The sequence below is a fragment of the Drosophila sechellia genome, chromosome 3R, assembly GCF_004382195.2.
Source record: "Drosophila sechellia strain sech25 chromosome 3R, ASM438219v1, whole genome shotgun sequence".
NCBI lineage: Eukaryota > Metazoa > Arthropoda > Insecta > Diptera > Drosophilidae > Drosophila > Drosophila sechellia.
In genome coordinates this window covers 27,278,890-27,291,467 of record NC_045952.1, presented here as the reverse complement: position 1 = coordinate 27,291,467, position 12,578 = coordinate 27,278,890, and the positions used below count along the sequence as shown (strand labels likewise).

Genomic DNA, 12,578 nt, shown 5'->3' with positions numbered 1-12,578 from the left:
CTGTTTAATAATATTTTTAATTTGCAATAATATAGTCTTAATAAATTAAATGTAAGCACTAAATCTTTAAAGACAGAAATTAAATTGCAGTATAAATATATAAACAAATAAATAAAAATTAAAACGATATATATAATCCCTTCCCAAAATATCGCTACATTCTCCCATCCCTAGCAGCTATTTCTTGTTGGTTTTTCGAATTCTCGATATAACAGTCACACTGCTCGCCGCGGTTGGTCGCAATTTTTGTTGATAAGCGGACTCGGAGTTTCGGGCGCGCTTCGTATTTGTTTTGTCGCGAAACAAGCCAAGAATCCAAATAGTGGCAATATCTGTGGGCAAACAAGTGATAAAGCGGGAAATGTGTCATCTGGTGGGCGAGGAAGCTGCCGAGAAATTGTGTTTTTAGTCAAGGTACGCCAATCGGAGAATCTCTGGGTTCGTGTGTGTGTGGGAGTATAGTCGCTGGCTCTTCCAATTGGAATTGTTCTTTTTGGGCCTGACAATAAAACGCAGAACGTTTACTCAATAAATGCGCACCTTATACAGCTGGCGAATACAAATGTGTTTAGCTCAACTCGAAGAATGAGGTACTCTTTTGTAGTTTCCTGTTCTCCTGCCGATTCCTTTTACAGGAAAAATCAATAAAGGTCCCAATCAGAATGCGACTGCGCCCTAGTGTGGGTGTGCAAAGTTCGTGCATGTGTGTGTTTATGTGTGTGAGTGCTCGCTCCTTTATCAGTTGGAAAACGCAGTGTGTTTCGTTTGTTTCGTTGTTGTTGTTTTCCAACAGCTGCAAGTGATTGTGGCACGCCTAATTGATAACTATTTTCGAGCACTTCCATTCGACTTCACCTCAGCATAATTAATCACCGCATTAAGGAAAATACGTTAATATCGGCACGCTCGATTGTCTTACATGCCCACAAACATGGGAGAAAAGGAAAACACAATTCCACACTGCAAGCGCTCGTATTTAGTTTCCCTTTTACTTTTCTACAATTTACATAATCATCATCTCGCGGCGGCAAAGACACAAAACAACCGGTCAGCAAAACAAAAGTGGCGTTCATTAAACCAGCTCATAAATGCACACACTGAAATCATAAGTACATACATATGTACAGAAGTTAGTATGTAGTTTCATTATTTAATGTTTTTGCGTACATTTCCCTGTGTTTGATGGTTCGCGGTGCCATCATCTTCATCGCTTTTCGTTCCCCCGCAAATCTTCAATTCTTTTTTCTTTGATAATTCTGCCGCGAATATTTCGTATGCAAAATGTGTGCCAAGCCAAAAAAACCGGACAGTGGGTGGGATGGGGAGATTTGGTGGAAAAATCGGTGATTAGCTTAATGGGAATTCACTTAATGGAAAAATATTTTATTTTTGCTTTTCCCTGCTAATTGTAATTGTACCATTTTTAAGGGAGGGTGTGACGAAAACCACCCTTTAGATCATCAATGGGATACAATCTGCCCAAAAAATGTTTCCCTCTTTCACATATTTCAACCTAGTATACATTTTATCACAACAAATTACACTTTCCAAAATAGGCATTCATATGTCGGTTTAAAATCACTTTTAAGACCTTACTCTCTATAAGGTGATGAAGCCTAATCTTTCAAAATCCAAATCTGAACTACCCATGCTACACAAGCGCTTAACTTATATGCAGATTACCAAAAATGGAATTGTTCATTCTCATATTGATTTAATTATGCAAATATTTTGATATACATGTATCAAACAAACACTTCTATTTATTGGTTTACACCTATCAGTTAAATTAAAAGTAAAACTGCTTATTAAGAGCCTAGTAACTACTTATTCATATGATTCAAGCAATAAGTCACATTTGTTTTTGAAATCTCGTTATCTGCGAAAGAAATATAAACTGGGTGACTAAAAGTTGGCAGTCTGATTCACTTTCTATCCGCTAAAATATGGCAGTTGCATTTTATTTCAAAGCGTGGGGTTGTTTCTGGTTTCGCTAACTATGCGAACCAATTTGGTTTCCCAATACAGTTGACTCGAAACGCTTGGAGTCGAATTGTGTCCATTGTGCAGGGCTGTTTCCCTTGTGCGACTCGCTGGCCGGTTAATGACACGAGGAGTCGTCTCTGGGGGACCGGGTACATGGCTCTTGGCTAGACAAGTGACGCATATTCTCGCATTCTTTGGGGTACTAAAAGTATCTATGTAGTATTGTCTAATTCGCGGATCGTTGATTCATCGAATCGCTCTGCTCTGCTCTGCTCGTCTTTCGAATTCTTGGCCTCGAGAGCACTGATATCGTGACTCTTGCTAAATGTTAATCGGTGGAACCGAACTGCCTGCCTTATCACGGCACTGATAGTGCTGGCTGATCACATATTTTATATATTTGAGGCCTAGGCAAACAATCGATCGGCGATGATGAACGATGGCCACTGTGTCCAGTGCGGCATTCCAATCGAATGGCTTGGATGGATGGATGCATTTCCGCTGTTACACAAGCGATTTGCATTTCACAGCCACTCAAATTGTGGTTACCACTTTTCGTTCGCCGGCTGTTTGCGCTCTTTACGCTGGTCGCAATTAAAATTTGATTAATTTGCCAATTGGAGCTTGAACAAGTCGACTTGTGCGGAGCGAGAACTGGTACACGACCCGGGTCATTCCCAATCCCAAACTCAATCCACTTGAAGTCTTGAATTGGATTGGCTACACAGAGGAAAAATGATTGTTTTTCGATATTTTAAAGTATGCAGTTAATCTAAGAAAGAAACATTGTGGCTATACTTTAAGATACATTGCAGATTGATTTCAGAATCCCAAGGATTTATTTGAGCCTTGATTAAAGATGTGAAAATAAATTAATAGATACCTTACGTTAGTTACGTTATTTTCTCTCTGTGTACATACATATTTGCACTTCGGTCCGTCCACGCTCAATTTTACGCTACAATAACAGCTGAAAAAAAGAAGTGCAGCACCAAATTGCATTTGCACATAATTCAACGGTAGCTCAAATGAGAAATATGTCTTGTGCTTATGGAGTGTGTGTAGCAACAACAATGAGAGCCGGGGCAATATAATATATCTGCTGAAAACGCATCTGTATCTTTCTTCATGCACTGGAAATTCCGCAAAGACGACGCCGTGTGCCGCTAACTTTCTAAAAGATGCAGCGCCAGCTAATCATGATAATGACTTAGCTGCTCATTTGCTATTGTGGCTGCCGCCACCAGAAAGTTGCCCGATGATTAAGTTACAGAGCGATAGAGCAGGCAATGCACAGAACCTGCCACAATAGGCGAATTCTTCTGGGATACAACAGCATCTAAGCATCTACTTAGAAAGTCGATCCTACCGAGCAACCTTATAGATAGGGGTCGGCCAATTAAAAAGTGAAAAGCGATTAAATTGGTTTCCCATTAAGATCAATTGGTCGATGAGTGTAATCTATTTCGATTTTATATTTTATTTGGTGTTCTAGAACAACAAGAACTACAAGAAACTTGAGGCTTTGGATCATTCCTTTAAATTTTGTGCAATGACTTCACCATTTAAGATAGCATTTATCTTGGCTGGATTTTCATATCATAAAGCTGACATACATAGTTTCCATCGATCATAAAGCGAGTCATATGCTCATGATGACTTAAGTGTAGGCGCTAAACTGACGACTGCCAATATTGTTTTAACTTCCTTCAGTTAAATAAACTATAACTAAGTTGAGCTTCAAGTCGAAAGAGTGTTAAATAAAAGGAATATGTGTATTCAATATCATCTTTTTCGAGACTCACGCCTATGCCTTTTACATTTTTGCTATATTTTACATCGAATCACCTTTTAAACTTAATACTGTTGCATTTCTGAGCGCTGCCCACATCTGATATGTGATATATGCATCCATGCAGCTAGCTGACTCTTCTCTGTTTGAGTTTTGCCCATCGGATTACTACAGGGATTGGCGGGCAGAGTGCTGGTGGTGGTGCGTCTATAATTAGCCCACGCCCTGGTCCGGCACTAAATTTATAGCAATCTAGAGTCTCAATTGTGCCTTCGCTCACTGTGCTTTTCTATCTGCTTTCCTTGCAGGCCATGGAGCATTGACTTGGACCACTGAGATCCCGAATCCCCAGTCCCCGATCCCCGCCAGGCCATGTTGGAGCCAACGCTGACGCCCGACCTGGAGGAGGGCATCGCCGAGCTCAGTCTGGAGGACGTGGATGTGGACTCGGTGCCAGAGCGTAAGCCGCACTTCCTCGACTACGACGCAGTGCCCCCGCCCGACTATGAAGAAGGCTTTGGGGCCAGTTCCGGGGAGCAGCTTAAGATGGACAAGAAGTACGAGCGGGATGGCGAAGTGAGCGACTACGAACTGGCCGCCAGTGGCTATACGAAGAAGGAGTTCACCCAGGACGACAACACGCTGCACTTCACCCAGAGCGCAGTCGGACTGGGATCCGGAGCCGTTGGTAAAAAACCAAGAGCCAAGCATTTTCTGGACGAGAACCCCATTCCGCCGGATTACATGTTGGCCCAGGAGCTGCGGGAGATGAGAGAACATCGCAGTCTCGACAGGAACTTCGAGCGACAGTCGGCGCAGCAGCAGCAGCTGGATGAACTGCCTCCGAGGAATGGAGGAGGCTCTCCAGCCAGCGCAGGTCGTCCGTCCCGCAGCAAGGAGCCATCTTACACGCTCTCTCGATTTCTGGACGGCGATTCACCTGCTCCTGCTCCAAGGCTGCCCAAGGGAGCTGCCTGGACGACCAGCTTTGATGAACGGTACACTTCCTCGGCAGTGGAAGCCACCTTGGGATCCAAGGTGGAGTGTGTTTACTCACTGCTCTCCATGTTGGGCTCAAATGATCCCCTCGAAATGGCAAAAAAGTTCTTGGAGCTGTCCGGAAATGCTCAAAGTTGTGCAACTCTTAGACGCTCTGGTTGCATGCCGCTTCTGGTGCAGATGATGCACGCACCGGACAACGACCAGGAGGTGAGAAAGTGTGCTGGACAGGCGCTGCACAATGTGGTGCACAGTCATCCGGACGAGAAGGCTGGCAGGAGGGAAGCCAAGGTGCTCCGACTGCTTGACCAGATCGTTGACTACTGCTCCTTCCTGAAGACGCTGCTCCAGAGTGGCGGAGAGGCCATTGCAGATGACTCCGACCGTCATCCGCTGGCCGCCATCTCTTCGCTGATGAAGGTGAGCTTCGATGAGGAGCACCGACACGCTATGTGCGAGCTGGGGGCGTTGCACGCGATCCCCAATCTGGTGCATTTGGATCACGCCGTTCACGGACCCAAACCGGAGGATCAGTGCTGCAATTCTCTGCGAAGATATGCCTTGATGGCCCTGACCAATCTGACCTTTGGGGATGAGAACAACAAGGCGCTGCTGTGTGGTCAAAAGCAATTCATGGAGGCCCTGGTGGCCCAATTGGATTCGGCCCCGGACGATCTGCTCCAGGTGACGGCCAGCGTGCTGCGCAATCTCTCCTGGCGAGCGGACAGCAACATGAAGGCAGTGCTGAATGAGATTGGAACGGTGACAGCTCTGGCCCTGGCGGCCATGCGGAATAGAAGTGAGAACACCCTAAAGGCCATACTCTCGGCCCTGTGGAATCTCTCGGCGCACTGCAGCACCAACAAGGCCGAGTTCTGTGCCGTGGATGGGGCCTTGGCATTCCTAGTAGGAATGCTAAGTTACGAAGGTCCCAGCAAAACTTTGAAGATCATTGAGAATGCAGGAGGAATCCTGAGGAACGTGTCCAGCCACATTGCTGTTTGTGAACCTTATCGGCAGATCCTGCGCCAGCACAACTGCCTGGCTATTCTGCTGCAGCAACTGAAGTCCGAAAGCCTCACGGTGGTCAGTAACTCCTGTGGAACTCTATGGAACCTGTCAGCTCGCTCTGCCGAGGATCAGAAGTTCCTGTGGGACAATGGAGCGGTGCCCATGCTGCGTTCGTTGATCCACTCCAAACACGCCATGATCTCTGAGGGCAGCTCTTCGGCCTTGAAGAACCTTTTGAACTTCCGACCTGCTGTTCAAAATCATCACCAGCTGGATCCCATTGCACGCTCCATGGGCCTTAAAGCATTGCCCACTCTGGAGGCACGAAAAGCCAAGGCACTGCAACAGGAGCTGGGTGAGCGTCACACGGCCGAGACGTGCGATAACTTGGACACGGGCGGAAAACTGAATAAGGAACGAGCCTCCAGTTCATCCAGACGTCATCCTGCGCCACGTTTAACCCGATCGGCAATGCTAACGAAGAGCGAGAGCAGGGATTCGGTGTACTCGGCCAAATCCGATTGCGCATACGATCATCTAATCCGCTCCGCCTCTGCTTCAGATGCTCATCGAAAAGTGAAGCCCAAGATCACGGACTTCGACCTGGAAATGGAGCAGGACACGGAGGCAACCGAGGAACAACCCATTGACTACTCGGTAAAGTACAGCGAGAATGCCACCAAGACCTCAACATATCAGGAAACGGACCTGGATCAGCCCACGGACTTTAGCCTTCGCTACGCTGAGAACCAAATTGAATCCGACCTGGACATATCAGGACCAGCAAGCGCACAAAAGAGCACTATCACTCCTCCTGCTGGAACAGTTCCCGTGAAATCCGAGGGCCAGGAAATATTGCTGATACTAGACGACAGTGTTAAGTGCTACCAGACGGAGGACACCCCTTATGTTATTTCCAATGCGGCTTCAGTCACAGATTTACGAGTCGCTGCTAAAGCGGATGCAGAAGCGGAAGTCAAGCCAGAAGCACGCGAGGTGGTTTCCAAGGAAGAAGCTCCCAAAAAGCTGCCCAAGCTATCGCAGTGTGGCTCCGGTTCGTACACTCCAGAGAAACCCATTAACTACTGCGAGGAGGGAACCCCTGGGTACTTTAGTCGCTACGATTCCCTGAGCAGCTTGGATGAATCCGGTAAGGCTAACCAGGCAATAGTAGGAACTGATGCGGATATCAAGCCCAAATTAGAGAAGCAGGAATCCCAGCCAGCAGAGCAGGTCCTGACCAAACCTCCCACCCAGGCCAACTCGGCATTGGAAACCCCGTTGATGTTCTCGCGACGAAGTTCCATGGACTCCCTGGTACACGATCCGGATGTAGATGTGGCCAACTGCGATGACAAGAGCTCAGTGGTGAGTGACTTCAGTCGCTTGGCCAGTGGGGTAATATCCCCATCCGAGATCCCAGATTCCCCCACACAAAGTATGCCCCAATCTCCACGGCGAAATAGTGTCGCTGGTTCGGGGCAGAATGTGGATTCTCCCCCGGTTGTAATCCCGGCCAGCCTACAACCATTACGCAGCGTTTTCGAGGACGATCTGAGCAGCTTCAACGTGGAGCATACACCTGCTCAGTTCTCCACGGCCACCAGTTTGAGCAACCTGAGCATAGTGGACGATGAAAAGGCCCCAGCCAGTGTGGCCGAGGAAGACAACGAGGATGAGCTCCTTTTGGCCAACTGCATCAACATGGGTATGCAGAGGAAGCCAGCTGAGGCTGTGAAATCGACAGTAGTGAACTCAGAAGTGGACGTGGCTGAGGAGACCACTCGTAGCTACTGCACCGAGGATACGCCAGCATTGCTCTCCAAAGTACCAAGTAACACTAATCTTTCGGCCATCTCCATGAGCTCCACCGATGCCAAGGATGCTACGGCTGGTCAGCCACAGCTGTACGCTCATCAGCTATCCGACGATGTATCTTCGAACGCATCGGATTGCGGTGGAGCCGCTGGTCACCTGCTGCAGCAGTGCATCCGCGATGGCATGAAGAAACCCCTCGCTGAACCCACTCCAGATCCCATAGCCATGCTTCGACGAGGCGGAAACCAATTGCCTGGCTATCTGCCGTCTGCCGATGAAATTAACAAGTTTTTGGTGGAGGACAGTCCCTGCAACTTTTCGGTGGTCTCTGGTTTATCCAATCTCACCGTGGGATCCAGTCTGGTTGGGCCAGCCGTGCAGCTCAAGGAGACCGAACCGTGAGTAGTGATCCGAAACTAAATAGTATAGTAGGCATTGCATTAAAATTCAGTTGTGATATCAATATCAAATGATTCATATCATTACTATGATTAATGCAATTCTATAATGTTTTGCTTAAATATTAATTGGTGGTTCAAGTTAGAAAAGCTTATCTATATTTACTAACTATATTTAATCAATCGATTTCCCAATAGATCCAGTGTAGATCAGAATCCTGGGATGAAAGCAAAGCCCGGCAAACAGGAGCAAGTCCGAAAACCGCCGCATTGGCAAGATGATTCGCTGAGTTCTCTATCCATTGACTCGGAAGATGACACCAACTTACTGAGTCAGGTGAGCAGTACATGAATAACCAAATTAACTATGTATTAAGCCATTTCTTTATTTGTGTAGGCTATTGCCGCTGGTTGCAATAGACCGAAATCGAATCTTGGCTTCAGCTCGAACGGCAAGCGCTCCAGCTCGCTGAGCTCCTCGCAGCCAATAGCCATCAATGCGGCCACCTCGGCCAGCTCCCTGAATTCGGCGATGACAGTTCGCAAGAGCCAGCAGCAGGAGTCCTACAGTTCCGTGGACTCTAGCGATTCTAACGACAACCAGTCAAAGTCGCTCTTCGAGCTGTGCATCCTCAAGGGCATGTACAAGACGAAGGAACCCGGCGCCCGGGCCCAGCAGATGCAGGAGCAACCTATAGTGGGTTCATCCTCCGTCCAGTCGAATCCCAATCTCAAGCAGTTCGATTCGCTGCCGGTGCAGCTGCCATCTAGTGGACAGGTCAAGCGGCAACGCCATCATCATCATCACCATCATCATAGGGAGCGAGAGCGAGAACGCAAGGACGAGAAGCTGCTGCAGGAGTGCATCAATACGGGCATCTCGAAGAAGATCAACGCCTTGCCAAAAAACGTCCTGGCTACGTCTGCGGCTGCATTGGAACCGTGTCACCCAATGGCAGCTACTACATCAGCAAGTGCCCTCAGCACAGCAGCTCCAGACGTAGAGCAGAAAGCGCACGCCACCAGCAATCCGCACCAGCAGTCGTCCATGCACCTGAGCAGCCCCATCCTCCCGAATCCTATCGACGCCATCGCCACCGTCACCGACACAGCAAGAAGTCCAGCAGCTCCAAATCAAGGGAACGGGAACGCGAGTCAGAACGGTCTCGAGACCGCTACTGGGTCTAAGGATTTGGACTCGGAAGATCGATCCAGCGATGAATCAAATCAGTCCTTCATCATGGAGACCATGGTCAGGTTGGACAGTGCTCCCAACGAAACGTGCATCTCCGGAGCAAGCGAGAAGCACAAGGATCCCGACCTGATGCTGAAGTCTGTGGAGAGACTGACCATGGAGTTTGTTACCTCGGCAGAGCAATTGCGCAGCAGCAGCCATAACCACAGCAGCAGCCATAACCACAGCAGCAGCAACAGCCACAAGAACAACAGTAGCAACAACACCTGGAACGAGAGCACCTGTCCCAATGATGTGAGTTTCCCCAGCGTCAGTCAAACGGCACCGGTTCTGGCGTCCTTGAGCTTGGATGAAGATGCCACGGAGGCGAGATCCCTGCACGAGTTGATTGAAATCACGCCCACTAATGAACAGCAACCAGCATCGCTTGAAGGTGAAACGGATACCCTGGTTAATGGTCATGCTGACAGCTACTCAGGATCGTCTGGAGGTCTTAACTTCCAGTTGGGTGGGCAGGTGCAGAATGCTGGCGTCAGATTGGAGCCGCAAAGACTATTATTCAATGGAACGAGTGCCTCCATTATGACAAACTCGACCATGATTGCGTTCGAAGCGCGAGCTCTGGCGGAAAATCTACTCCAGCCCGCTGCCACTGACGATGACACCACTGAGATGACCTTCAGCTTGAACAGCTTGGATCTGGATAATATTCGTCCGCCGTCGGGAATGGAATCGCTAAACAGCTGCTACCAAGATCACTCCCAGCCGAGTTCCCTGCGCCAGCCAATGCCTAGCAAGAGTCCCCGCTTTGCGCGAAAAATGTTTCCAGCCAATTTGGTAGCCAGACGTGCGCTGGGTCATTTGGCTGGCAGTGCGGAGAGCGTGAACTCCAGCTGCAACCTGCTGGACAACATCAAGCCTCCGTCGCTCATGGATGAGCTGCTGGACTCCATGATCAGTGTGGACAGCATTCAGTCTGAGGTGGCCGATGGTGAGCAGGACTGCAGCATGGCCACCACCATTTCCGTGTCCAACTATGAGACGGCTGCTTGCGATGATCAGACGATGACCGTGCTCCAAAGTTGTTTCGACGAGGATGAGGATGCCACTATGAATGACTACAGCTCGGCCGAGTCCACACCCAAGCACGGATCTACTCCATCACCCAATCGTCGTTCCCTCACCCCGAAAGACAAGCGACGTCTCACAAAGGATCGCTTCAAGACCTACACCATAGCCACCAGCTGCGAGATGGAGGCACCAGAGGCCAATGAAACTTTGCAGATAGAAATTGTGGAAGCTGCCGTTCCTGTGGCCACGCCTTCGCCACGCGCCAATGGAAGGAGAAGGGGCAGTGCGGAGCGGTACAAGACCCAACTAATTGAGTGTCCCCTGGCTTTGATACAACCCCAACCCGATGATTGCCCAAGCGAACAGCTCTCCTCGATTCGAGCAATGATGCAACAGTTTACGTTCATCACGGACATTAACATTGTACAGAGTCAGGAGACTTGCGAGAGTACTGATCCTCTAGAAGACGCAGGGGAATCCCCGGAGTGCGATCAGAACTCTGAAACGGAGTCGTGCCATGGTCAGGAACCGGCACAGTTGCCTCCTCCTCCGCCAATTGTGGACCTTAGAACATCTGTCGTTAAGCCCACAACCTTGGAGCCCGCCACGGCCGTAAAACTGGTGCGAGGTCGCAAGAAACCAGCCTATGTCTCACCCTACAGCATGCAAAGTCAACGTAATAGCAACAATGCCGCCCCGTCCAAGAAGAAAACCCTATCTCCAACAATTGCCAAACGCAGTCTGGTGGCCGGTGGGTCAGGAGTTAGGCTACCAGCCAAAAAGAAGCCGACGCCGCCGCCTGAGCCGGCTCCCGCTCGCTTGGAACGACAGGGAACCTTTGTCAAGGACGAACCCACGAACTCCAATGTTCAAGTGCCCGTGGTGGAGACAAAACCGGCTCAAACCAGTCCCACTCACGGCGCCTCGAAGTTGCCCACAAAGAAAGGCATGACCAGCGGTGGTTCACCATCCAAAGCAGGGTCTCCCAAGAGGATTCCCTTGGCGCCGGCCCGCCGAATGACGCCACAAAGGGCAAACACTAGTCTGCGACTGGCTGCCGGCAAATCCCCCGCGGCTTCACGTGTGGTTTCCGGCCGGGTGTCGTCCACTACTCCACCATCCCGCAGCAACTCCAACCTAAATGGCAGCAGTGCAGCCGCAGCAGCTGCGGCCAAGATCAACCAGGCGCAAAGTCGTATCGCCAACATCTGGAAGAGAGTGGACGAGGCTAAAACCAAGCAATCGTCATCCAACCTGAGGACGCAGAAAACCAAATCTTCCAACATGCTCAACGGAAATGGAACCAAGCCGACGCTCCTGCGCAGCTCCACGTTTGACAATACCCCCAGCACCGCTGGAGGAGTCAAGTCCAAGCTGCCAGTGGTGGGCGCTCGGAAATAAAGGGTTAATTTGTTCAGGATAGTATGGATCACAATTTAGCCAAGTTAAAGCGAAAACGGAAGTGGAGACTGTAAGAGGAACAGGACTGTATTTGTCAAGCATTTTTTAGGAACGGAACACGCACAGGCCCACATCCACAAGCCGAGCTAGAGTCAGAGTCAAAATCAAAGAGTTTTTAGGATAGGAGTTAATATACATACGCTATGTAATCCATATTCTACTCTCCTTTTACTTTATACATTATCCGTAGACCCTAAAACTTTGTAAGCAACCAGTTTAGCATAGAGTTAGCGCAAACTCCTAGTAACTTCAACTAATCCAAATCACAGTCAGAGAAGGATGCTCCCGATGCTCCCGATCGTGTGTAGCCAAATGTATTGCATATATATACACTAGATCAGGCCTTTCAACATGTGTACAACTCCCCAATATATACAAAATGTATACTGGCATATATATAAATGCTATATATTCGATTGTCGCATTAACTAGGAAAGGTTTACCAAGTCTAATGTGTGTTCTGATTTAACTTTACACTTAGTTAGATGAGTTGTCCTCCAACTGGGCAGCTAATGAAATCAATTACAATCGTATAGTTGCACATCTGTTTTGAGAATATACTCTAAGTTCAAAATATGCCCCTGGCTTCCTTATGCAAACACCAAATATCTGAAGAGAGAGGAAAATCACATTTTTTAGTCACTGCTTTTTAAGTATTCTTTTATATAATTTAGCAAGTTAAGGGTAACCGTTTTAGGAAACAGCTTATGCATTAAGCCCATCATTTGCGACTTAGTTTTTACCGATTCAATGCGATTAACCATTTTCAATTGAATAAATCGAAATATGCTTTTTGTCAGCAAAAAACAAAAACCAATGTGAATTTACTCGATTATAATTTTAAACA

General features: G+C 48.3%; 1 protein-coding gene across 1 annotated transcript; it reads left to right on the top strand.

The window, feature by feature from the left end:
* The first annotated feature begins 215 nt into the window (after positions 1-215).
* On the top strand, positions 216-12,544 carry LOC6612615 (adenomatous polyposis coli protein). The gene is made up of 4 exons (XM_002037083.2): positions 216-414; positions 4,087-8,004; positions 8,203-8,341; positions 8,402-12,544. The coding sequence occupies exons 2-4, from the start codon at positions 4,151-4,153 to the stop codon at positions 11,669-11,671; spliced, it is 7,263 nt and encodes a 2,420-aa protein (XP_002037119.1). The 5' UTR covers positions 216-414; positions 4,087-4,150; the 3' UTR covers positions 11,672-12,544.
* Positions 12,545-12,578: the final 34 nt, after the last annotated feature.